Source organism: Dendropsophus ebraccatus, chromosome 1 (genome assembly GCF_027789765.1).
Source record: "Dendropsophus ebraccatus isolate aDenEbr1 chromosome 1, aDenEbr1.pat, whole genome shotgun sequence".
NCBI classification, from domain to species: Eukaryota; Metazoa; Chordata; class Amphibia; order Anura; family Hylidae; genus Dendropsophus; species Dendropsophus ebraccatus.
The window spans coordinates 168,916,108-168,942,580 of record NC_091454.1 but is presented as its reverse complement, the minus strand read 5'-3'; the positions used below and the strand labels follow the sequence as shown (position 1 = coordinate 168,942,580).

At 42.4% G+C, this 26,473-nt stretch overlaps 1 protein-coding gene across 3 annotated transcripts in view; it reads left to right on the top strand.

Annotated features, from left to right (window-relative positions):
• Positions 1-22,881, top strand: part of VPS33B (VPS33B late endosome and lysosome associated) — a 36,229-nt gene extending 13,348 nt beyond the window's left edge. For all 3 annotated transcript variants that reach the window (XM_069984247.1, XM_069984257.1, XM_069984266.1), the window contains exons 9-24: positions 1,351-1,455; positions 1,701-1,797; positions 5,507-5,584; positions 6,293-6,366; positions 7,626-7,712; positions 8,382-8,472; positions 10,762-10,836; positions 13,268-13,332; positions 13,413-13,467; positions 13,974-14,020; positions 15,055-15,187; positions 15,611-15,684; positions 17,542-17,643; positions 18,840-18,909; positions 18,989-19,105; positions 20,069-22,881. In XM_069984247.1, the coding sequence (XP_069840348.1) occupies positions 1,351-1,455; positions 1,701-1,797; positions 5,507-5,584; positions 6,293-6,366; positions 7,626-7,712; positions 8,382-8,472; positions 10,762-10,836; positions 13,268-13,332; positions 13,413-13,467; positions 13,974-14,020; positions 15,055-15,187; positions 15,611-15,684; positions 17,542-17,643; positions 18,840-18,909; positions 18,989-19,105; positions 20,069-20,148 (1,350 nt within the window). In that variant the 3' untranslated portion in view covers positions 20,149-22,881. The remainder of the gene's footprint in view (positions 1-1,350; positions 1,456-1,700; positions 1,798-5,506; positions 5,585-6,292; positions 6,367-7,625; positions 7,713-8,381; positions 8,473-10,761; positions 10,837-13,267; positions 13,333-13,412; positions 13,468-13,973; positions 14,021-15,054; positions 15,188-15,610; positions 15,685-17,541; positions 17,644-18,839; positions 18,910-18,988; positions 19,106-20,068) is intronic.
• The last annotated feature ends 3,592 nt before the right edge of the window (positions 22,882-26,473 follow it).

The window sequence follows — 26,473 nt, the reverse complement described above, 5'->3', positions numbered from 1 at the left end:
GCATCCTTGGGTCAAGCGCTTTGTTAACGCAGCAGTAAGGCTCCACCCGTCAGTGAGAAACAAGCTGCCGCCATGGGATTTAAATCTGGTGCTCTCAGGACTAACAACATCCCCCTTCGAGCCAATTGCAGAGATACAGATCAGATTTCTTTCCTGGAAAGTGGCATTCCTTCTAGCAATCACTTCCGCTAGAAGAGTTGGAGAGATCAGAGCTTTCTCCATCACTCAGCCCTACATGGTTATTAGAGATGATAGAATCACACTCTCCCCTGATCCGGCCTTCCTTCCTAAGGTAGTGTCAGAATTTCACAGATCTCAAGAGGTTATCCTTCCTTCCTTTTGTGTAGATGCATCTAACGATATGGAGGCTTTATTTCACACGTTAGACGTTAGGCGTGCTATAATACACTACCTTGAAGTTACCAGGGAATGGAGGATAGATAACAATATCCTGATAGCTTTCCAGGGGAAGAATAGAGGTAGGGCAGCCTCTTCACAGACGATATCTAGGTGGATTAGACAGGCCATCAAGGAATGCTATAGAAGTGGTAATAAGGAACTTCCTACTTCTATAACAGCACACTCTACTAGAGCAGTCTCTACTTCATGGGCTGAGAGGGCCGCAGTGTCTATAGAAGAGATATGTAGAGCAGCTACCTGGAGTTCCCCGCATACATTCTTCTGACATTATAGGTTGCAACTCTCTCCTTCGGAGGATCTTAGCTTTGGCCGTAGAGTCCTACAGGCGGTAGTCCCTCCCTAGGCGGATATTCCTAGTCTACTCTCCAGGGGTGCCGTCATAGGGCGAGAGGAGAAAATATAAAATTACTAACCGGTAATTTCTTTTCTTTGAGCCTATGACGGCACCCCGCCTATACCCACCCATTATAAGTTATTACACTTAATTTAGGTTATGCACATAGAAAGATAGTTATATATTCTAAGATACTTTCACTTGCCTAGCACACATGTGTTACACTTGTTGCTGTGTGTCCTTTTCTACATGTATGTTTGTTAAGCCTTCGCTCCTAGGTTCTTGCTAACAGACTGGCGTGAGTGGGGCGAGATGCTTCTTTTAAAGGTCCAGTGGTCCTGTTTCCTGTCCAATGGGAGGAGGTGGTCCTCTCCAGGGGTGCCGTCATAGGCTCAAAGAAAAGAAATTACCGGTTAGTAATTTTATATTTTTCCATTAAAAAAAAAAAAAAAAAAAATGTGTAAAGGAAGCTAGAAGCTACTGGCACAGTGTGTGGTTGTGTGTGCCCAGTGTGAATGATCTCCTATGGTCTGCTGTGTTTCATTACTGACTGACTTGACATTACATAAACTGATGTTTTCTTATATTTTTTCAAGGAGGGAGACCAAAGATGGATTGGAACTGTGACAAGAGCTCTCCATTTACTGAATTCTATCTTTGGGCCAGTGGCAAAGGTTTATGGGATAGGAAGGTGTGCTAAGGTAATGATTTCATTATAGTGTTATGCACCTTAGGTTACGCATGGTTGCTCTTGTACACACACCAAACAAATTCAGGGTGTATTTATGTATTCATCAGACCATTATAACTGTACATACTTTATATGTCATCACAGTAGCGTAAGTTGTAGCTTTCATATGTCATTGTATGCCCCATAGGGAATAGCAGATTCAATGTAAATTGATGTGTTTGTTCACCTGGATTGTAATGTATATATTCATTACAGATGGTGTATGAAATGTGGAAAGAAGTCCTTGAAGATGAGGAGGGTACACAGAAGGAGCGAAAGCCAGATCTGGGACTTGTCTTCATGATTGACCGAGGTTAACATTTTATAGATATGGGCTGTTCAGAATTATCGGTTTAATTATTCATTGCTAGGTAGGTTAGTGTTATTAAAGGAACACTCCAGGGAAAACCGAAATCCAAGAAGTCATGTACTGCCCTTCAGGCTCTGCACCAGACATAACACAATGTATCAGTTGTTGTCAGAGGTTAATGTGGCAGAAATTACATTATTTTTTATCATCGTGAAAAAACGGCACCACAGTACTCCAGGTTGGATGTAAAGTCTCAACCTGACTGAATGTATATCAGTATCAATGCATAGTAAGCAATGTTTTTTTACATTTAGCCTTTCAGCTTGGACATTGGGAAAAGCTCAGAGTGAATAAACCATGTGGTGCTCACTGCCTTTTCTCTCCATAGTTACTAATAATCACCATATCGTGATAGTGTAGATTAGCCAGCAGAGGTCAGTCTTCAAAGGGAAACCATCAGCAGGTAAGAAGCCTCTAACCTGCTGTTACATCTCCATAGTGCATGGGGTGCTATAAATAAAGGTAATTTTCTTACCTTCATCCTCAGTGCTGTTTTTGGAAAATCTTCTCTTTTTTCACTGTGAAATGAGGTGGTTTGGTGCATCAGTCTCCCTGCCAGCCTACCTCACCTAATGAGTGTTCATCCTGTGCTCTGCGGTGATGAGCATTACTGCAGAGCGCCATACACATATTCATTAGGAGGGCGACCCGGCCAGGGCACATAGGTCCTATCACCAGTGCACCAAGCTGCCTCATTTGCATAGTAAAGAGCGAAGAGTTCCCAAAACCAGCAGTGAGGATGAAGGCAAGAAAATGACCTTCATCCTCAGTGCCTTGTGCACTGTGGGGACATAAAAGCACATTAGATGCTTCTTGAAGTGTTTCCCTTTAAGGAGTCTTTGAAATAAAACAAGAACTAGTGAAGAACATCTTCAGTGGTTTTGTTTCAGGAATAAAAAATCCCCTCCCCAAATAAAAATTTAAATCACCCCCCTTTTCCCTTTTTATAAATAAAAAAATAAATAAATAAACATTTGGTATCGCCATGTGCGTAATCGCCCGAACAATTAAATTATCACACTCCTAAATGGTAAATGGCGTAAAATCCACCAAAGTGCAAAATTGTGCATTTTTGGCTGCATCAAATCCAGAAAAATTTTAATAAAAAGCGATCAAAAAGATATGGGCTGTTCAGAATTATCGGTTTAATTATTCATTGCTAAAACTGTTAACTAATAATGTAATGGAATTTAATGGAAAATGGATCCTGACGGATGGCACACAAAGGCATCCATTTTCACCATCCGTTTTCCATCTGTCTTTTTCCATAAAATGGTTACATTAAACGGACAGCAAGAATGCAGTCTGACTTAGAGCTAGGTTCATGCTGCGTTTTTGCTGTGCATTGAACGTATCTGTTTTATGGGAAAAAAATGGATGCAGTTTTATGCCATCCATTAGGATTCGTTTTTCCATTGACTTACGTTATCACGTGGTTGACCATGTTTTCTGTACACTAAAAGTAAAATGGATCCATTAAACAGACTGCAAAAACCCAGTGTGAACCCAGCCTACAGTCAGCTGTCTGTTTATTCATAAATGTTCTAGAGCAGGGGTGGGGAACCTTTTCCATGTCGAGGGCCGGTCGGGCATTAATAAAATCATTCGAGGGCCGCATACCGTGTGCGGCAGTTAGTAGCGTGGGTTTGCAGCACCCAGGGCAAGGCAAAGTATTGTTCCCCTAGTTCCCCTGCTATTGTAGTTAACCCCCAGTGATGCCCCTGCTATTGTAGTTAACCCCCCCAGTGATGCCCCTTGTAGTCTAGTTAACCCCCAAGTCATGTCCCTGGTAGCCTAGTTAACCCCCCAGTGATGCCTCTGGTAGGCCTAGTTAACTCCCATCAGTCATGTCCCTGGTAGCCTAGTTAACCCCCATCAGTCATGTCCCTGGTAGCCTAGTTAACCCCCATCAGTCATGTCCCAGGTGGCCTAGTTAACCCCCATCAGGCATGTCCCTGGTGGCCTAGTTAACCCCCATCAGGCATGTCCCAGGTGGCCTAGTTAACCCCTATCAGGCATGTCCCTGGTGGCCCGGTTAACCCCCATCAGTCATGTCCCTGGTAGCCTAGTTAACCCCCATCAGTCATGTCCCAGGTGGCCTAGTTAACCCCCATCAGTCATGTCCCAGGTGGCCTAGTTAACCCCCATCAGGCATGTCCCTGGTGGCCTAGTTAACCCCCATCAGTCATGTCCCTGGTAGCCTAGTTAACCCCCATCAGTCATGTCCCAGGTGGCCTAGTTAACCCCCATCAGTCATGTCCCTGGTAGCCTAGTTAACCCCCATCAGTCATGTCCCTGGTAGCCTAGTTAACCCCCATCAGGCATGTCCCTGGTGGCCTAGTTAACCCCCATCAGGCATGTCCCAGGTGGCCTAGTTAACCCCCATCAGGCATGTCCCTGGTGGCCTAGTTAACCCCCATCAGGCATGTCCCTGGTGGCCTAGTTAACCCCCATCAGGCATGTCCCTGGTGGCCTATTTAACCCTCCATCAGGCATATCCCTGGTGGCCTAGTTAACCCCCATCAGGCATGTCCCTGGTGGCCTAGTTAACCCCCATCAGGCATGTCCCTGGTGGCCTAGTTAACCCCCATCAGGCATGTCCCAGGTGGCCTATTTAACCCCCATCAGGCATGTCCAAGGTGGCCTATTTAACCCTCCATCAGGCATATCCCTGGTGGCCTAGTTAACCCCCATCAGGCATGTCCCTGGTGGCCTAGTTAACCCCCATCAGGCATGTCCCTGGTGGCCTAGTTAACCCCCATCAGGCATGTCCCTGGTGGCCTAGTTAACCCCCATCAGGCATATCCCTGGTGGCCTAGTTAACCCCCATCAGGCATATCCCTGGTGGCCTAGTTAACCCCCATCAGGCATGTCCCTGGTGGCCTAGTTAACCCCCAAATAAAAAAAAATAAACATCCCACTCACCTTACCTCCGTTACCCACGCTGCCCATGTCCTCTTCTGTCCCAGGAGTTCTGTGCCGGTCTCCTCCTGCAGGCGGCGCGCGATGAAATGACGTCATCGCGCGCGGCCCGCAGGAGACTGAAGACACGCGCCGCTCTGCTGGGGAAGAAGCCGGCATAGACAGCATCCTCCAGCAGCTGTCACAGACACCGGAGGATGCTGTGTATGCCGGCTCCTTCCTCCTCCAGAGCGGCGCGCATCACAGGGGAGCTGCGGGCCGCGGGTCGCATCGGGAGGTCTCAGGGGCTGGATGCGGCCCGCGGGCCGGAGGTTCCCCACCCCTGTTCTAGAGAAATAACAGAGGGATGGCACAGTGCAGAGTTTGAAGAATAGATGCTCTAGAATTATTATTTAATAAGGAATACGAGTATTTATTAAGCAGGTGAGGAGATGTAACAAATTGTCCTTAAGTTTGCATTTTTGACCTCTACAGCATTGCGTAGCATTCAGCCAACCTTTCTGTAGTTAAAGGGGTTTTCCGGGAAAAATTAACTTTCCCCTATCCACAGGATAGGGGAAAAGTAGGAGATTGCAGGGGTCCGAACCCTTAACCCCCTGGCAATCTTTATATCGAACCCCGCTGGCTCTGTTATCCTGTGGATAGGGGAAAAGTAAATTTTTCCTGAAATACCCCTTTAAGTATGTTTATTATGGGATAATGCCAATATGTTGTAATCTTGGTATCGCAGATGTGGACTACATCACCCCCATGTGCTCTCAGGTCGTATATGAAGGACTTGTCGATGATGTCTTTGGAATAAAGTGTGGTGAGTTAAGTTCTGTGACATTAACATTAGAAACACACACTGGTTGACAAAAAGAAAATCATGATATATTTAGGTAGTTACTGTATGAGAGCAAAAGGATAAAATTATTAGGGAAGGCCATACAATATAGATAAGTCTCTAATACCCTGTTGGTCCACCTCTAACCTGGATGCAATATGAGATCTGGTTGGGCATAGCGGCATACAGATTCCATATGGGATATTTGGCCACAGATGTTGCAGCTATGCCTGTAGATCCTCACTGGTTGCCAAAACTGGCTCCACTATAAATGCTCAATCTGTCCACCAGACAGGCCAAGGAAGTCTTGCAGTCCGACTGATACATTCCTGGGAAACCCTTGCTGTGTGTGGGTGACCATTATCCTGCTGATATTGCCATTTGGAAGCCTCCGCCATAAGAGAAACACGTGGTCACGGGATTTTTGCAGCAATCGGACCCTTTTGAGTACATTATTATTTTTTGTCAATGAGTAAATATTTACATTTGCTAGGTTAAACTGTAACATCCGAGAATATTTAGTAGAACTATACTAGTAAGTGGCATCATCTTACAGACCTGTAACAGGATTTTGGTTTTCCTTCTGGTAATACCATAAAATGTTTTGATTCTTGTATGCTCTGTAAAAGTAAAAAATAGTATACGAAACCGAACATGTACCTACATTTCTGTATGTATTAAATGTTTTAGGAGGTGTGGAGTTTGGGCCTGAGGTGACCTCATCTGATAAAAGTGTGAAAATTCTTCTAAACTCTCAGGATAAGGTAACAAGCCAAAGCCATTTTACATACTTTTATAGTCCGCCTAGGGCAGCATTATTACTGCAATAATCATGGAATTTGCACTCGATTGCTTCAGGCTGCTGAAGTCAGCCTGAAACAATTGCCAAACTAAGAACCACACTGGGACAAAGAAGAGGCCCTGTGCAGAAGTAAAACGATCGTGGCATGCTGATTTCTCCCCCCTCCACTGGACTATCAGTAAAGGCATTTAAACAGTATAGAAATGCTGCTGTCAGTTTTGACAGCGGTACTTCAATGGTTAAGTAGCTCTGTTCCCCACCTTACCGGCACCATGATGCAACTTGACGTCGTGGTGCGGAAAGGGGTTTATCATAATACTAACAATCCTCCATCTCCCCCACAGTTATTACTTTTATTTTATAGATCTTTAGAATTACACATATTTGTGTTAGTGATACCGTACTAGCTATTTGATTCACAATAAAATAGTTAGGATTAGTTGACTCCATGATAATTTTGTCTGATATATTATGTGACAATAGGAGACTTAATAATAGGTCAGCTTGGATAGCCCACCAAGAAGACACAGTATAGGCTAGACAATGTTCCTGGGGGAAAATATGCAAAGTAGCTCTCTCCTAGAAGGAAAGGAGCCTGCTCTCTAGTGCCATCTGTTGGAAGTAGCTTTCCTGTAAATCAATGCTTTCCCAGATTCTGCATACATAGATTCTGCATACATATGAACATTCATTTGTGTACTCTATGGGAAAAGAAAAAGTAAGCCACAGCCAGACAGCTCTGGTGTTGACTTATGCCCGCCAAGTAATGACCTGACCCTGCTCTCCACTGACATTATCTGTTGGTAGAGAGTTGGGAGTCCACCATTCACCCACTAATGGTGTCAGGTTCGGCCATCTTTACACAGTCTTTCTGTAACATCCATATGCCCTAATAAGACAAGTCCTTTATGATACAACCACCCCATTTACTATTTTACTGACATGCTGAGATTCATTTGAGGTTACCGGCGTCTGAATTCACTAGGTTTGTTAGGTGCAGTCTCAGAGATTTTATATGAACTCATTATTACTTTACAATATTATCATCAAATACATTTGTTATCCAAATTATAGTTTCACAGTCTTTCCCCTCATATTCTTCATAGAGCTTACATCTATCTAGACTGAGAGCTGTGCTATGTACATTCCACATGTGTACAATGATATTATATTTATTGGTGTTGAATATCGCTGGTAATACTATGTTTCTTCTATTACTAGGTATTTGAACAAATTCGTAATGAGCATTTTTCTAATGTGTTTAGCTTCCTGAGTCAGAAAGCCCGCAACCTGCAAACCCAATATGATGTAAGTAATTTGTGTGCGCTTTATGTTGTGATTGTTGGAAACTTAAAGGGAAATGAAACAGCAGGTTAGAAGCATGGAACCTGCTGTTTTGTTTCTATAGGGCAAAGAACGCTGAGTGTAATGAAGAATGTATCTTCATTACCTTCATCTGCGGTGCTGTTTTTTATTTTTTTTATGTAAATTTTTTCCCTTCGATCTTCAATAAACATTATTGATGGTATTTCTAGAATGTATTGTGAATGCTTAACCCTATGTGGTCCTGATATCATAAGTGCAACATGTGTAAGAATGGAGCCATAATTTAGTGATGGTGGTTAGGTGTGTTAAAGGGCTATTCACGTCTTGGATTGACGGCCTCCTGTCCTCGCCAGGCCTTTTTGTGTCTGTCAGTGGTGGTTTAAAAGCCAAAACAGCCAAGCTGGCTCTTTTATGTGATTTTCATAACTCCCTTTGACTTTCAGTGGGAGTCTTGCCGATATGTCTTTTCTTATGACAGGGAAGATAGCGCTGCATGCAGTGCTTTAACAATGTAATTTGTGACAGAGGCTACTAATGCAGATGTAAACGTAGCCTTACATGTGTATACTGTATATATATATATATATATTGGTAGGAAGTTTGCTCCTTAAAAACCATGTTGCCTATAACGTATTATTTTGTATATTCCAGAAACGTAGAGGAATGGACATCAAGCAAATGAAAACTTTTGTTGCACAGGAACTGAAAGGATTAAAGCAAGAGCATCGCATGCTGACTTTACGTATGGAATCATGTCTTTACCTATTAGTTTCTGTTTGTTTTTTGTTTTTTTAAAGGGAACCAATCACGCCCAAAACAGCCATAACGCTAAGGAAACAGTCTGTTCCATCACCCAGCACGCTTCCCACACATACTCCTGTAACCTGCGTCCCCTGCTTGATTAATCTGGAGTCTTACTTTTATAAAGTCCTGCGCTGTATGCTAATTCGTGCCAAGTCGTCATCTGGGTGTGTGGCTCCTCCATGTAATCACGGTCCTGGGTGGGCTTTAGCGCTGTAATCACGCCACTCTGGGCGCGATGGAAAGCGCTGTACACTGTGAAATCACCCGGGGGGCAGCATGGCACGGCGGCAGAGTGCCAACCAGCTGGAGGAGATGCTGCTGTACTGCGCCTGGGCGTAGTAGTACAGCAATGGGTCCTCCCGCTGTACTGTGCATGCACAGCGTAGCAAAGACGTCAGTGCGCTGCCGAAATGCAATGCCAGCCCCCGGGTATTGTCACAGCGTACATCGATTTCCATTACGCCCGGAGGGGCATGATTACAGCGCTGAAACCCACCCAGGACCGTGACTACATGGAAAAGCCACACGCCCTGATGACTATTTGGCCCAAATTAGCATACAGTGCAGGACTTACAGAGGCATACAGAGCAGGGGATGCAGGTTACAGGGGGATGTTTGGGAAGCGTGCTGGGTGATGCGCGTTTCCTTAGCTTTATGGCCGTTTTTGGCATGATTGGTTCCGTTTAAATTCTGATTTTATCAAATGTTGTAAACAGGCACCATATTGACGTGGGCAAAAATACCATGAGCAAAACAAATGACTTGGAGAAAAGGTATAAACATCTATTAAGGGTAAAGGCGAGGAAATACCAAGGGCGATGGACGCCAAAACCCAAAGGGAAAGGAAAAGCAGAGAAAAAGAGAGGGGGAGGGGGGGGAGGCCACGAGAGAGGCTTCATCTCTTCTCTCCCTGGCCACCTGTCTGTGGTTGAAAGATTTCTCCTTTTCACCTATTATAATCAGAAGGGAGGAGAGGGCAGTGTAAATCTGTATATAATGCAGAGGGTCTGCAGTGTGAGTTAGGGCAGATTATAATTAATGGATAAAAGTTTTATGTTACGGATTTATCACTTGCTGATTTTTGATAAGAGAGGCAGATTAGGGCCATTTTGGGCAGATAATAAAGATGATGACTGTGTAAAGAAAATAATAATAAACATTATACTTACCCGTCCACTCTCCCCAATGTCCTGCTGCCTTTTCCCTGCATTCCTCGCTCACTGCAGCTGCCACTGGCACTTCTGAAACTGTCTCTGAAGTGACAGACCACGCAGCCAATCCGAGACTGGACCAAAAGTGCCAGCAGCGGCTGCGATTTATCTTCTCATCTAAATGCCTATTGTTTAAAAGAAAAAAATCCTTGCTTTTCGTAAAGGGACCATTAAGGTCCTATTACACGGCCTGATGCCTCCTGTGAGCGCCAATTAAGCAGATCATTTTCTGAGCCTATTACACGTCTCGACAATCATTCAGCGAGGGCTGCAAGAACATTATTAGCGATGTCTGTGCAGCCCTTGCTCTTAAACTGGATACATACCACTCCAAAGTCCCTGATGTTCTGCCCTCTTATCTTTTGCTGGAGACGCTGATGTAGCTTCAGAGCGGGTCTTTGAACTGACAGGCCGCTTAGCCAATCACTGGGTGGGACAGCCACGGACATTGATTGGCTGAGCGGCCTGTCATTTCAGAGACCTGCTTTGAAGTTACATCGACGGCTCTGGGAATCGAGCAGAAGGAAGAAGAACACGGGGACCATGGAGAGGCGTGTGTAGTTATTTCTTTATACACAATCGTCACTGTGGCTGATGATTTTAGGTCAGGAAAAAAAACGATCAGCCGATAAGCATTGTCATTGGCTGATCGTTGTCTCTATTACACGAAGCGGAAAAGGAAAAAGAAATACGATAATTGTATCATTCAGCGAGTAGGATGCAGCCATTAATACAAGTGATAAATGAATGTTGCAGGGTGACTGAAGTGAGTTCTCATATTACTTATTTTGTATTTTTATAAATTAAGTAATTACATACAAGTAACAGAAATAACTAATTCCATAGTAATGCATAATATTCCCAAAGCTACCATGTAGGGACTGTTGTCATTGTGTACCATCATTTAATGATGGAAATGTGTTGTAACCTCGGAACATTACTGATCCCTGTTCACTAATTTAGTGAAACAGAGGATATTCGAGAAATGTTGGCTTAACTTTTCTTTTTTTATACAGATATTGGAGCCTGTGAATCTATAATGAAGAGGAAAACTAAAGTGGACTTCCAGGAGCTACTGAAAACCGAGCATTGTAAGGGTTGTATGTTGCTTTTAAGGGGATCACACCTGCTTTGTGGTCCTTTTACAAACTGAAGGGTTTCACATCACACCCCATGACCTCCATTTCCAACAATGTAATATTTCGCACTGTGGATGATGAGTAAATGTGCAGCACCGTGCAAAGCAATCTTCTATACTAAGGGCACTGTCCACATTGAGCTACATAAGGCAGTAAGGCTCTGTTTACATCTGCATTGGAGGTTCTGTTAGAAAATAGGAAAACATACAAAATGTCAGCCATCACTAGTCACTTATCTCTTAAAAAATAAAGATCCAAGTAATTGCATACACGTATACTATGGCAGGTGTTGACTTTGCTTAAAGGGAACCAATTGGCACGATCATGCTGATATAGTTCCCAGCTGGACCAAATAGAGCTTCTAAACAGCTCCTCTACCATATTTGCCCATATTTGTCTTCAACAGTAAGTGTAGTTCCAGGAATAATGTCTTTTATTTTAGCGTGCGAGGCAAGGAGAGAGGCTTGAACTAGTCATCTGAGCAGACTAGGTTGTAACTAGTCACAGCTTTCTGCCTGTCAGCGTGCTCTGCTGGGGTGATTTGACAGGCAAAGAGGCTACTAACAGGCCGCACTGACAGGCAGAGAGCTGTGACTGTCTGTCTGTGCTTCCAAAACATAAAAAAAATGTTTTATTCTTCAGTTCGAAGTGTCAGAGAGGCATTGCCAAGCCCCTGAAGCACAGCAAGCTGGAGTGCCTCCTTGCTCCTTATCCCATACATATCCCTGATTGATTGACAGCAAACTAGAAGACTAGCTGTAAGCAGGGTCACGGATAGGAGGGAGATGGCACCTAACAAGCTTGGAAAAGCTCATGTAATACTTAGCACCAGAAAATAAAAGTATTTTTCTGCATTCTGGAAGCACAGACACATATATGAAAGGTACCATGTGTCTCCCTGACCTAACAGTGTTAGCAGTTCGAAACCTGAATTGCAGCTTCACATTAAGGGTGCCTTCAAACGTACCGGATCCGCGGCTGATTTCACACTGCAAATTCGCAGCTTAATTCACTGCTGATTCAGTGCCTTTTATCCCTATGAGAGCACATACTCGAAGCGGGATTGACATCTTGCTGTGAGTTAACCCCCCGCAGCCCGCCGCTGAGGGCATACTTTTCCTGCTCGGCCCTGCGGCTCCATGTGAGGCTTCCGGTTCCGGTCCCGCTCAGCCAATCAGTGCTGCCTTGCACTGATTGGCTGAGCAGGACCGATAGGAGCCTCTCCTGGAGCCGCGGGGCCGAGCAGGTAATGTATGCTCTCGGCGGCAGGCTGCGGGGGGTTAATTCACATACTTACAGCAGGATGTCAATCCCGCTGCCAGTATGTTCCCTGATAGGGATGAAAGGTACTGGATTCGCAGCGTGAAATCCACTGCGGATCTGGTACTTGTGAAGGCACCCTAAAGGAGTTTTCTGATATTTTTTTTATTAATGGCCTATCCTCAGGATAAGTCATCAATATCTGGTGGGCATCCAACAGCCGGCATTCCCAGCAATAAGCTGCTTGACCTGACCCCCTCAGCACCTCTTCCAGTGGCAGCATTGACCCCTTCAGCACCTCTTGCAGTATTGACCCCCTCGGCATCTCTTGCAGCATTGATAACCTCGGCTCCTCTTGCAGCACTGACCCCTCAGGCCTTTTGGATCACTTGCACCTCACTTCCTCTTGCAGCAGAGACACTTAAACCCCTCTTCCGGTGTTGGCTGCCCTCGCCTCAGTTCTCCCTCACACCACTTCCCAGCCCCAATATCTGTTGTAAAGGAGTGAGGAGCCACCAACAGAGGGAACCCTGACAAGTGGAAGTAGGACAAGGCTATTTTCCTGGTGATATATTAGCCTGCCCAGTAGATACTGCAGGTGAGGGAGAAGGACCAGGAGCTCTTCTCACCTCTGCTGTAGCTCCTCAGCAGCTCCCCTGCACCCTCCATACTCAACAGTACTGAGTAGCTGAGGGAACTGTGAGATCATAGTCATGTGACCATGAAATGATATGTCCTTTACCAATTCAAACTGCAGGGACTACACTCATAATGCAGGGCTGCCTGAGTATTGCCAGCATCAGAGTGGCTCCTGCACTGTATGCTCGGCTCTCCCTGGTGCTGTGTATCTCTACCTCTCTATCTGTAGCGTTAGGTACAGCATCCAGTACAGATGTACAGACATAGATAGGATACGTAGCAGGGATATAGGATTAGGGGGGAGGTGAAGTAAGCTGAACTGGTTAATAAAGTACATTGGAATAATGTTTTAAATCCCCCCTTTTTATAATATAATGTATAAAAACTTTGAGAATTACACTTTGAACTGAGCAGCAGGAATGATTATGATAAATTAGTTAATGATAGCATTAAATCTTTTTTTTTCCCCCAATTCTACACAAAGCATTACTAGAAGGATTTGACATTCGGGAATGCATCAATTTAATAGAAGAACATATAAACAGACAGGTGAGTGTTTTGAATAGCAACAAGTGTCAGACAATGCTTATTTCTTACATACATACAACTGGCTATTGTTGCATTTCCAGGTTTCGCCCATTGAGAGTTTACGATTGCTTTGTCTACTGTCACTCACAGAAAATGGTAGGTCTCGTCTCTAGTGTCACTAACCATGTAGACTTATGGGCCTATTACACCGGTCGTTTAGAGAAGCAAACGAGCGCTCTCAGCGCTCGTTTGCTCCTCGTTCCCCACTCGCTGCCGCCGCTATTCTATGCGGCTGCAGCGAGCGGGTGAGTGCGAGAGGGGGCGGCGGCGAGCTGCGGGGGGGCTGCCCGAGGGATCGCTGATCGTCCGGGCAGCCCATAGGATATAGCAGCGTCTGCTGCCGACGCTCCTATTCAACGGAGCGACGGCAGCAGATCGCTGCTATATCAGTCGCTTGTTTTTCAACATGTTGAAAAACAAGCGACTGCAACGATCACCCGACATGAACGGTGTCGGCTGATCGTTGCACTCTATTCCACGGGACGATTATCGTCCGTAGCGGCCAATATCGGCCGAATACGAACGATAATCGTTCCGTGGAATAGGGCCTTTAGTTACTTGTGTACACAGAAAGTGTTTAATTTTACTATTTATTTCTTTAGGTTTAATAGGAAAAGATTACAGATCGTTGAAGACTCAGTATTTACAGGTATGTGTGATTGTTGTTCTGTCCTGGCTACCTGTTGCCCTTGTAGCCTATGTGCAGTTTTACATAGAGGTAAACCATCTATTCTTCAATGAGGTGAGACTGTATAGTGAAGTCCTTATAGTTTTTGAAGTGTAGGAAATGGTGCAACTAAATAAACAGTGAGAAAACATGAATAAACACTTGCTTTTATACTAGAAACATAATACAGTACAATCAGAAAAATGGCTGAAATATAACCTAAGTACATACATGTTCATAACATGAGGCGAGCTAGTCTGCTGTTAAAATGCTATATTCTTACCAGTCTGACACAGTGCTCTATGCTGCCACCTCTGTCCGTATCAGGAATTGTCCAGAGGAGTAGCAAATCCCTATAGAAAACCCCTCCTGCTTTGGACTGTTCCTGAAATGGACAAAGGTGGCAGCAGAGAACACTGTTTCAGATTTGAAAAGAATTAGACCTTTTTCTGTAGGGCATACAGCAGCTGATAAGTACTAGAAGACTGGAAATTTTTTAATAGAAGTAATTTACAGATCTGTATGTCTATCTGACACCAGTTAATTTAAAAATTTGCAGTTGCATAGGTGTTTCCTTATGTTTAGTGCACTGATCACTTTCTCGGTCCTCCTCTCAGCAATCGGTGACAACTTTAGCGTCCAATCAGGAAAGCGCTAGAGCTGCCACAAAAAATACTGTTAGTTTCTTCCATATTTTTCATGCTAAACTAATAAAGCCCTGTGATAGCCTAGTTTGTGTCTTGGCTGAACTCATATAATGCACTTTTAAAATAATTTATATATGAAAAGAGCCTTTAAATACTATACTAATGCAATGATTAAGAGGAAACCTTGTAATAAAATTAGGAAATACAACAACGATGTCTCATATGGTTACTGTAACATAGTTATCCCCAGTTATATTGATTTGCCAGTGCAGAGTCAGTTAAAATAAGCAATGATAGATAGTTTGATATTGATATGCTTTTAAACAACTTTATTCTTGGCTTCAACTCCTTGTTTTATGCTTTGTGCAGAGTTATGGCCCTGAACATCTGCTCACATTTTCCAATCTAAAACGTGCTGGTCTGCTTACCGAACAGGTTCCAGGAGAGACACTGACTGCTGTGGAGAGCAGAGTGAGCAAACTGGTCACGGACAAAGCTGTAGGTGAGGTTGGCTCTTCTGCCTAAAAGTTTTACAGGCGATTTCACTAATATATAACAACGAACGCAATAGCAAGGTCAATACAACCGCAAGAACGATCATAAGTAACGATAATCGTTCCCGTGTAATTGGGTGAACGATTTCAGGTTGTTCGCTATAGCGGTCGTTTAAAATAGTTTATCATTAATTGCTGATCCTTGAAAAATTGCTTTGTGTAATAGTACCCTAAATGTACCATCCGCGGGCACAATGGTTGATTGCTATGCATAGGGCTCACCAAATAAGTTTTCAGAGGCAGAGGAAACCACCATAAGAGCTGACTAATTCCATTCCTCCCTTATCTTGGAGAGATATTATGTAACTTTAGTGAACAATAGTGATAGAATTTGACATTTCTGACATTGTATCTTTGTGTATGGCTTACAGGAAAGCTTACTGATGCTTTTTCATCTTTGGCAAAAAAAAGCCATTTCAGAGGGATCAGTAAAAAGCTGGGACTAGTAAGTAAAGTTTTTCGAACATATTATTTCTATATCTTGCTTTTAACAGTATCAGTCTTATGCGTATGTTAGGATCCTTTTACACCTGCCAATTTCGCGAGCGGCTGCAAATAAGCACGGATCAAGAAGATCGCCACTCGTTTGCCGTGCCTTTATACTGCAGAAGAAATCGAGGGCCCAAGGTGCATGATCACTGTATTATCCGTGCAAAACTGAGACCCCAGATATGTATAATCATAAGCAGTCTATACTTCACACTGCTTGTGATTCGGCATCTGGCTTCTCCGATTCTCTGGCTGTATCTTCAGGGTTACCTGACACACATTACTATTACCTCTTTACACAGGAAGATGTGTGGCTGACAATGATAAATTTTAAAACCTGCACTAAACAGACGATCAGCCAAGGATTGGGTGTTTTCGAGGTCCTTGGCTGATCGCTGTCACCTTTACACGGGCCTATTATCGGCTGTGTTTCTAGAAATGCTGCTGCCTGATAGTCGACTTGTGTAATAGGCCCTTAACTATCCCCATGACAGCAGATATTGGGACAAGAAGAATTAGAATTGTTTCCATGGAAGATAAATTAGACTAGGTGTCTAGTAGCAGCTTATTTTCTCTCCACCACTAACATGCACCCTCTGCTGAAAAGAGGGTACATGTTAGTGGTGGAGTGGAGAGAAATAGCTGTTGGAAGGACTAACATGCTCTTTTGTATGGCCAGGTTTATTTTTTCACATCATTTTTGCCACTTTAAATGTCCAGAATAACATTATATGCTGCACTGTTGTATCCAGTAAAAAAACTTATATAAATACCTGACAGACATTATCATTGAGGGGAACATGGATTATATTGGTGTAGCCATGTATCCTGTAAATATAGAAGCAATGACATTTGTGTGAACAGAGTTTAAGGGTACTTTGACATGGGCAAAACGATATTGTAATTTTGTTGGATATAGAAATGTGCTCATATTTTATGTCCAAAATCCTGCTTCAATGGAAGTCAGCACATTGAAAATAAGTGATGTAATATATATATATTTTTTAGCGCAGTTTAGTACCGAAGCTCTCATTTAAGTCGATGGGATCTTCAGGCTTGGTGCCTGTGCTCAGTGCCTATGTGAACATACTCTTAGAGTTGTTCTAGGTTAATAAGACTGCGTTCATATCACATTTGTGCCTTCCATTGTACTTCTGCAGTGGCTACCTGTCAAAATGGGTGCTGACATACACAGACAGACACAGGCCCCACTGAATTCTATTTTAAATACAAAAATGTTTATGCTCAGAAAATGGGTAACGTGCCTGCCTGGGACAATGCATACTGTACATGCCACAAAGGGCACAGTTGTTATGTGAGCCAGCCTAATAAAGAAAACCACTTTGTTATGTAACGTTTTATCACCATTGTGGTGTGACTTCAATAGGAGAACATATTTGCTACTACCTTAGCAACACATAGCCAGTCGGGTATAGTAGTGGTCTGCATTAGCTGGGTGATCACTATGGTTGGTAGAATGGCAAAAAAGCTGAGACATCAATAAGCGTTTCCTGGCTCTGAAGGGTGTGGGTGACTAGGTTTTCTCTGCAGATAAGGATAGTGGCAAGTAATTCTCAAGGTATTAAGCCATGTACTCCCTATTTAAAAAAAAAATAACATCAAAGTAGGCAGAAGCCTATGATCTTGTTATGTGGAAAGTGTATGGTACATGTAAATGTTTGCAGTATGACAATTCTTTTTGATGGAAGAGCATTTGCCTGATAATTTTCCTGGATAGTGTATTCAGGAATATTGTATGCCAGCAGTTTCCTTCTATGGAGCCTGACATTTTTTTAATTATTTTTTTTTGCAGATTCCTCGGCCAGGTGGAGAATATGACCTGAAGACTCCAAAGGACATGGCCTATGTTTTCACTGGTGCTTACACACCACTAAGTTGCAAAATAATTGAACATGTAAGTCAGCCATCCGCTGTTGTGTATCTACACATGTATACCTTTAGTGTAGCAGAGTCAATTGCTTGTAATGTTCCTTGGAGTTGCATCAGTAGAACAAGGAATCAAAGTACAGGATCAGAAGATATTCTGATGTTCAGTTAATATACTGAATTAATCAGATTTCACTCCGGTAGCGTCTTAAACGCGGACAATTCTTCAACATGTCAAACATATCCTCCTGAGGCCATTTACATCGGTTACCGTTTGTCAGCTTTCATTCCAGTGTTCTAAAAAAACATCAGTGTTATAAACACTGTGCACACGGTATATTCTTCTCAGATTCCGTCACTAATAGGTGTAAAGTCATGATCCCTTTGAGCCCTTTACCTCCTAAAATGACATTTAGCACACTATTACTTGCTAAACGATGGCTGATTAGCTATATCCTTAGGCTACCAATAATTGTCATTTTACACACCTGTCTTAAGTTGATTAGGGACTGTATTACATGGCCTGATCACTATGGTAAATGAGCGCTGATCTGCTAGATTTACACGGCTTGATTATCATGCAGCAATGTTGTTAGCGATGTCTGTGCAGCCCTTGCTTTAAAAGTGTAGTTCATATATTACCACTCCTCGCTCCCTGCAGCTGCCAGTGCAGCTTCAGAGCGTGTCTGTGAAGTGGTAGGCCAATCAGCCAATCACTGGTTGCTGCCGTCCTCTCACGGCCAGTTATTGGTTGAACAGCCTGCCCCTTCGCAGACACGCTCTGAAGTTGCAGCAGAGGCACGTGGGGCTGTGAGTAAAAGGCAGCTGGCTGATGAGCGGATTGCAGAGATAACAAAGCGCTTTGCTTTATTACTGTAAATTCGCTCATCTGTACTTTTCACATTTCACAAAGACCCCCAACCAATCAAAACTTTTGGCATGTCTCTGCTTTTGAAAATGATAAGGGACAATTGTTAAATTGTTATTCACCGAAAATTTATGACAGCAATCAGATATGAAACCTTTAAATTCAGGAAACAACTGAAAATAATGTGTTGCATAACAAACAACAAGACAGTTCTGAGGAAACATATTGCAAAGGTTCTTTGAGTTTTCTGAAAGGAATCTGTAAGGCTGCTTTGATGCTGGTGACATGCTCTTCAGTATGTGTATAGAATGTATAGCAGTGTGCTGTGTGCTTACAAGTTTATGCATTTTTTTTAGGTTTTGACACGTAAAGGCTGGACAGGTCTTGAAGAAGTGATGCGTCTGCTCAATAGCATTGAATTTGCAGGTAATTATCTTTTCTATAAAATTATGATGGAAGTTTGTGAACCTATTTAAGAAATGTTATATCTTGCTTTTTTATGCAGAACAACTCTCGGAGAGGAATTCTTTATCGGATTCTCATAGGACCGTTGTTGTGGTTTTCCTTGGAGGATGCACATTTTCGGAGATCTCCGCTTTGAGATTTCTAGGAAAAGAATTAGGTACAATATATGTAATATAAGCCATAAATAGTGAATTTATTTGTAATTTTCCCTGCATTTGTATGATCACATGACCAGGATAGTTCTTTGTAATGAAAATTCCCATTAAATAACAGCAAGGAGATTTTAGAAGAATTTCATTATGAACAATCCCACATAATAATACTGTTTTATGACTATTAACACTTGATATAAGCAACTTACTCAAGCATTAGGTTATATTCACATGCAGCAGAAATTTCTGTTACTGAAAAACTAATGCTGTCTCAGTGGGTGGATTTCTGCAGCCTCCATTCAGATGCAGTTTTAGAAATTTGTGTAACAAATCTGCTACATGTAGCTAGCTATATCTTTGGGTATGTGTACATTGACATTTTTTATGGTGCCGATTTTAGATCTGAATCTGTGTAAAAATCTCATGGACTCTGTATTCTGTATTCATGGAACCTGTATTGTAGTTAACATGATTTCCGATGAATTCTGTTAAATTATTCCGATACAGATTTGAAATCTGTGTTGCTGAAAGAAGACTTTTGAGACATGGAGTTCACATCCGGCTATCTGGATTAGCTAATTTGTGCTCAAAACTGTGGCCAAATCCACAGCATACAAGATCTGCAACAGACTTTTCAGTCATGTAAACATGGCCGTATAGCCAATTTCCTGACGTTACCAGGATTGCATCACCTTCATACTAGAGATACAGTTATAATGTCTGTAAAATAATTTAGCCTGCCTATGTGTATAGTACATACATACATACATACATACATACATACATGGCCCATGTAGTCGATGGATAGCTCATTACTCTATTTTGCTTGGGAAAGCAGTGAAAAGAATTCTTTCTCTGCAGTACGTAGTCTTTACATGCTGTACCATGCACTGCAGTTTTTAGAGGGAAGCAATCCTAGGAATATGTGCTACCACTGTTTCATATACATATTTTGTTCTTATTTTTAGGTTACAAATTTGTCTTCCTAACCACAGCGATTACAAATGGGGCTCGGATACTGGAATCAATGACAGAGACCAGGTCATGAGCCGTCGGGTTGGTCTCTCTTTTCTAGACTCAACCACTGGGATTCACGCACTAAAAGCTTTGGTGTATCAGAAATGATCATTCCTAGAAATACATCTTCCATTGCTTGTTGAAGGGAGAATGAGATAAGACTAACAGAGAGTCTCCTGGTGTCACGGTCTTATAGGACGACAATAGGAATTCATCTGTCAGACACTTAGAGAAATGGCCTTCTAATTCCTAATTTGACTGCATTCATATTTTTTTGCTAGACTATTTGATTTCTTGTAAATATATCATTGTACAAAGGACTTTTGGGTTCTCTACTTTCCATTCTTTGTTCTCATGTGCCAGTGGACTACTCAGGTAAGTATAGGAAATGACACCACACAAACCCATGTTTCTGTAACAACTGAAGCTTTCCCTCTATCCAGTTGCAAAAGGTATGATGATCATCATCCATCTGAGAAAGGAAGATTAGAATGGCTTTTATCTTTTTTTTTTTTCTTCAGATTTTTGTTGATGCACCAAAAGAATATACCGTATAAGGAAAAAATACAGAAGTTTGCACCGTTTTAATGTGCTAAATAGCAGGCTATGAATTAAACAAAAAGAAGATTGATTTATGGATAGATAATGTATAAATTGCACCTAGTAAATTATATGACTCAGATATTAGGTGGTTGTGTTTCAAGCCTATGTTCCAAGGTGCCAGTGTTTGAAAATTTACCCACTGTCTATGAAAAATAGGGATTTGTTTTCTCAATATAGAGTCTATTTTTTCTTTCGGAGCTGAAGGAATTTGTGCCAATAAGGTTGTTTTCACATTTGTGGCCTAAGTTTAAGTTCCGCCAATACAGTTTCATATATCACATTTAAAAAAAAATGTAATTAAATGGGAATTGTGTAAGTTTGCCCCTGCAGCTCTGTTCTTCTGCATTTTCTCTGCTTCCAAGACAAGAGCTCAGAGCAGGAACTGCTATCTCAGCCAATCACTGGCTAAGACAGGACACTGCTGTGGCCTGTGATTGGCTGACCAGGCAGATCATTCAGTATGCTCTCGTCTTAGAAGCAGGAAGAAGAAAGAGGAGGAGGCTGAATGGGATCTGCATGTGGCTGGAAGTGGGAGCTTTTTTTTCATATGAATTTTTTCAAAACACCAGAATACCTGTTTAAAAAAAATAACCACGCAAATAACCACACTATTTAATACAGCTGAAAAAAGGACTGCCTAAAAGGACTCTCTTTGGCATTCATCAGGGAAATTGGATCTTATGGATGCGTTTGGTGTGTGTAAAGGCATGTACAGTTCACAGTAAATGCTGTTAATATGTTTTTTTCATTTTACAAACAATATAAGGCTGGGATATATTCACAGCATCATAATGGTTTCTGTTACAATGCAAACCATAATGTCAGTGCCAGATTAGTCATATGACAGGTGAAAATGTGGGTTGACAGACTCCACTGAATTATAATGAGGTTTGTTGGCCTTCCATAACTGGTTTCCAACGCTAGGAAATACAGTGCTGCATGCTAATGGAGGCGCAGAATGGGCCATTTGATAGTAGGGTGCCCAAATTGTTTTTTTTTTTTTAAATTATATGGAATAATCTATACATTTTTATTGTTAATTCCCATTCTACTTTGCTGTAGATAGATGCTTCATTTTACGTCTACAATCAATTTGCAAAGTCCTTAGAGAAATGCTGTATAAGGCTATGTTCACGCAATGTACGAACAACAACCGTTGTTTGACACTCAAAAACAATGGCCGTTGTTGCACTGAAAATTGCATTGATTTCAAAGCACAACGGACAAAAATAATTAACATGTCAATTACTTCCAAGGCCAAACCAAATAACAGCCATTGTTCAATACATTGTATGAACCACGGCCATTGTTTGCATTGACTTTAACACATTATTCTATGACAAGAACGGCCATGGTTTCAATTGCATGTTATGTGAGTATAGCCTAAAGCTGTATGTTTTTACACACGCATGCAATGCAATGAGTTTTAAATATGAAATTGGTAGAAGTGGGCACAATCCAAAGGACAGCAAACTGTAGTTTTCAAGCATTGTGAGGTACAAGGGTAGATACTGTACTAGTATTTAATGGACATCTTGTGCTATTGCCAGATTATCAGCTTCCTATGTATTGGTTAGTTGTTCTCCATGTATGTTTACAGAACCCAGATGTGAATCGCTCATGGTGATCACTGTATGTGACTTACAAGGGCTACACAAAAATGCAAAGATTAACTTCTTTTTATTGGCCAGCGTATTTTATATGTTGTGGTTTATGCCTTGGCGATCTGAACCGGTTTATAATAAACATATAGCAGGTACTGCAATGAAGAGGGCCTAGCTGTAGTTTGCATATAAGATATGAGACCAAATACTTAAATGCTTATAGTGATGAAGTGCCATTTAGGCTGAATTCACACGCAGTTTTTTATGCAGTTTTATTTTAGCCATGAGCCAATACTAGAGGAAGGTAAAGTGTAAAGAAGGAACTGCCCCTCCTCCTCCTTCCTTTTGTATTCAATACTGTGCTTTGTTAAAAAACCCATTGTGTGAATCTACATGTACAATGTCTCGGTTTTATTTTTATTTATTTTTGTCAGAGGTGTAATAATAATATGATGATGATGGATAATTGTTGGGAATGTGATTTCAAGAGAACCTATAGCTTAACAGAGAAGATCTAAAATGTATATCATTTTACGCAAATTGTAATATTAAAAATGTTTCTGTAACGTAGATTGTGTATTTGTCAATATGTTTCTGAACTTGAAAGTGTTAGGGCCCTATTACACCAACAGATTATCTGACAGATTTTTGCAAACCAAAGCCAGAAGTGGATTTGAAAAGATGATGAATCTCCGTCTTTCCATTGTTACCTGTTCTCTGTTTATATTCCATTCCTGGCTTTGGCTCAAAAAAAATCTGTCAGATAATCTGTTGATGTAATAGGACCCTTAGAGAATGAAGCAGTTGTGTCCCCATTCCTGGGATTGGTGGGGGTCCAAGCGGTTGGACCCCTAGCTATCTGAATACCCCTATTAATTGCACATACAACATGTTTTGACATTTAGATAATATCAGAATAAACTGCTAAAAACTAGGATATGCAATGCATACAGAAAGTCCATACACCCTTTTAGGTTTATTTCACAATTTGCTATGTTGCAGTACCCAATACTCTCTAAAGATAAAGTGAATACTGAGTTGAAGAAATGTTTGCAAATTTATTGAAAAGGAAAAACTAAAGATTTTGCTTAGGTTTACGTATTCAGACCCGGAGTTATTTAGCTATGGCACTTGATGTTTAGCTCTGGGGACCTTCCATTTTTCTCGATCATCTTTAGGAAGCTCTTCCACATTGCAATTTTTGCTTCAGCTTTGATGCCAAAGCCAGGTGGGATCATAATGATTTAGATAATATAAAGAACTACTACCCCTCTCTTTTATTTCCACACCAGGAGTGGTTTCAATAAAAAAGTAGAAGTAGAATCTGTTAGGGTATGTTCATATCTCGTTTTTAGCCGCACGTCGGGCTACACGGCAGAAATCCGTGAAAAAAGGATGCTGCTGTGCAGCCCGAAGTGCAGCCCGAAGTGCAGCCGACGGCCACATTGACTTTAATGAGCAGGACGGAGTCATTATGTGACTGTGTTCTGCTCATTTGCAGGACGTACACGGCTTTTGGGCAGGTCTCGAAAGCGTAGTCGACTACGCTTTTGAGTCCTGCCCAGAAGCTGTGTCTGTCCCGCAAATGAGCAGAACACAGTCACATAATGACTCCGTCCTGCTCATTAAAGTCAATGTGGTCGTCACGTGGCCGTCGGCTGCACGGCAGCATCCTTTTTTCACAGATTTCTGCCGTGTAGCCCGACGTGCGGCTAAAAACGAGATATGAACATACCCTTATTTATATTCTAATGTATTTTGATCTCCACCTAGTTTTGGCTTCAAAGAAAGAACTGCATGCATTTTTTACAAACCATACTGCAAACTATTTTCTAGCACTCTACTGTAGTGGCTGAGCCTAGTACTGAACGTCTGCCCCATTCAAGTGAATAGACTGAGCGTCAGAGAGTTGCAGTACCAGACACAGCCACTATGAAATGCTGTGAGCTCTGCCAAGTTAACACTAAAAAAGGCTGCAGCTCATGAGGGGTGCCAGAAGTCAGACCACCACCAATCTGATATTGAAGGACAAAATCTAGATTTCATAGATCATCCTTAAACTCCTGAAAAACATTTATGTGATTATTCTGTCCCCAAAGAAATAACACAATTATACCAAGTGTGCATGTTTATGTTGGAGTTTGGTAACATAGCTCATGTCTGTGTCTGGCCAGCTTATAGCATCATGTTTACTTCCAGAGGATGAGAATCTGTTCTGGCCATGTGATGGTCACACGGATGTACGGTCTATTACAGTACAGCTATGCACCTACATAGTTATCACAGGGCAGACCCTTTCTATTCCCTAATCACAGGCAACAAACAGATCTTGAAATCTGTAAAGAATTGATACAGCCAGTATTAAAAAAAAAAAAAGCATTCATTTGCAGATGTTTTTTGTGCCTAAAACCTGAAAATATCCCTGTTAATGAATGACTGGTCATTGACTGAGCCATGACAGCTACTCCACTATTAATGTGGTCAGTTGTGCTTCAAGTATTGCTGATAGCATAAACAGTGCTGGAGACGTCTGTCACAGCTTTTGGAACCCCCGATGCATATAAACCAATCTATCTCTCCTGCCTGCGCCCCCGCTTGTAATCTGCAGACCCTCTCCATTCATCTCAGCATGATCCCAATGTAACCGTAATATAAAGCCTCTGATCAGCAGGTGATGCCACTAAATGTATTTCCTTCTGCCTCATACACAGGCTGGAAATTGAAAAGAGATTTTTATCTCAGGCAAAATAAAAACTATCCGTCAATTATTTCAAAATGATTTCTCTCACGGTGTGAATGTATAATGCGTTCAGGGAGTCTACAGACCCTGTCGTGTTTTATTATACTGTTATATGGTAGAGTTGTGCTAACATACAAAATGGATTTTCCCCATTATTCTGCACTCAGTTCCACCATAATGACAATGTTTAAAGTGAATGTTATAAATTGCTGCTAATTTATTGAAAAGAAAAACTAAAATCTTGCATTGACATAAGTATTCAGAGCCTTTAGGGCCAGTTCACACAGAGCAAAAGCGGCAGAATTCCACAGTGGCCAGCCTGCCTCAGCGTGTCTATGGGAGGGCTTGTGCGCCTCTGCTTTTGACGCTCTCCATTCAAAGAATTGACATGTCAATTCTTTGAGCAGAGAGTGGCGGAAGTGGAGCCCTCCCATAGAAACAATGTGCGACACTGAGGCAGGCAGGATTCCACAGTTGATTCTGCTGCTTTTGCTCCGTGTGAACTGCCCCTTACTCAAGCACTAGCTGAAGCCCCTTTGGTAGCGATTCCAGTCTTCTTGGGTATGATGCCACAAGGCAGTGCTTCCCAACCTTTTCCACCTCGGGGCACCCCTTGGAAGAAAAAAAATAAGCTCAGGGCACCCCTACCAAATGTTTTTCAAAATACAAAAACTGTCATTCAGTGACTCACAGGTGACGTCTTCTTTGATCTGAGGCGTCACTTTCCCTTTTCCTCTCCATCCAGCCCAGACCACCATGATGATTTCTTATGCCCCCAGTCATGTCCCCCATGATATGCCCCCCGTCATGTCCCCCATGATATGCCCCCCGTCATGTCCCCCATGATATGCCCCCAGTCATGTCCCCCATGATATGCCCCCAGTAATGTCCCCCATGATATGCCTCCTGCTATGCCCCCAGTAATGTCCCCCATGATATGCCTCCTGCTATGCCCCCAGTAATGTCCCCCACGATATGCCTCCTGCTATGCCCCCAGTAATGTCCCCCACGATATGCCTCCTGCTATGCCCCCAGTAATGTCCCCCACGATATGCCTCCTGCTATGCCCCCAGTAATGTCCCCCACGATATGCCTCCTGCTATGCCCCCAGTAATGTCCCCCACGATATGCCTCCTGCTTTGCCCCCAGTAATGTCCCCCATGATATGCCTCCTGCTATGCCCCCAGTAATATGCCCCCCCTAATGTCTCCCATGATATGCCCCCAATACTACTGAGCCCCCCCACCTGCTCTGCACTAATAGTTATAAAAAAAAACAAGAAAAAAAAAACAAAACATCAACCTAATCCAGCTGTGTGTCCACAGGGAGCTGCTCTTTTCTATTTTTAGGCTCCAACTTGCGAGCTGCGAGGACGGCGGCCTATGGAATCAAATGTAGGAGCAGGATGC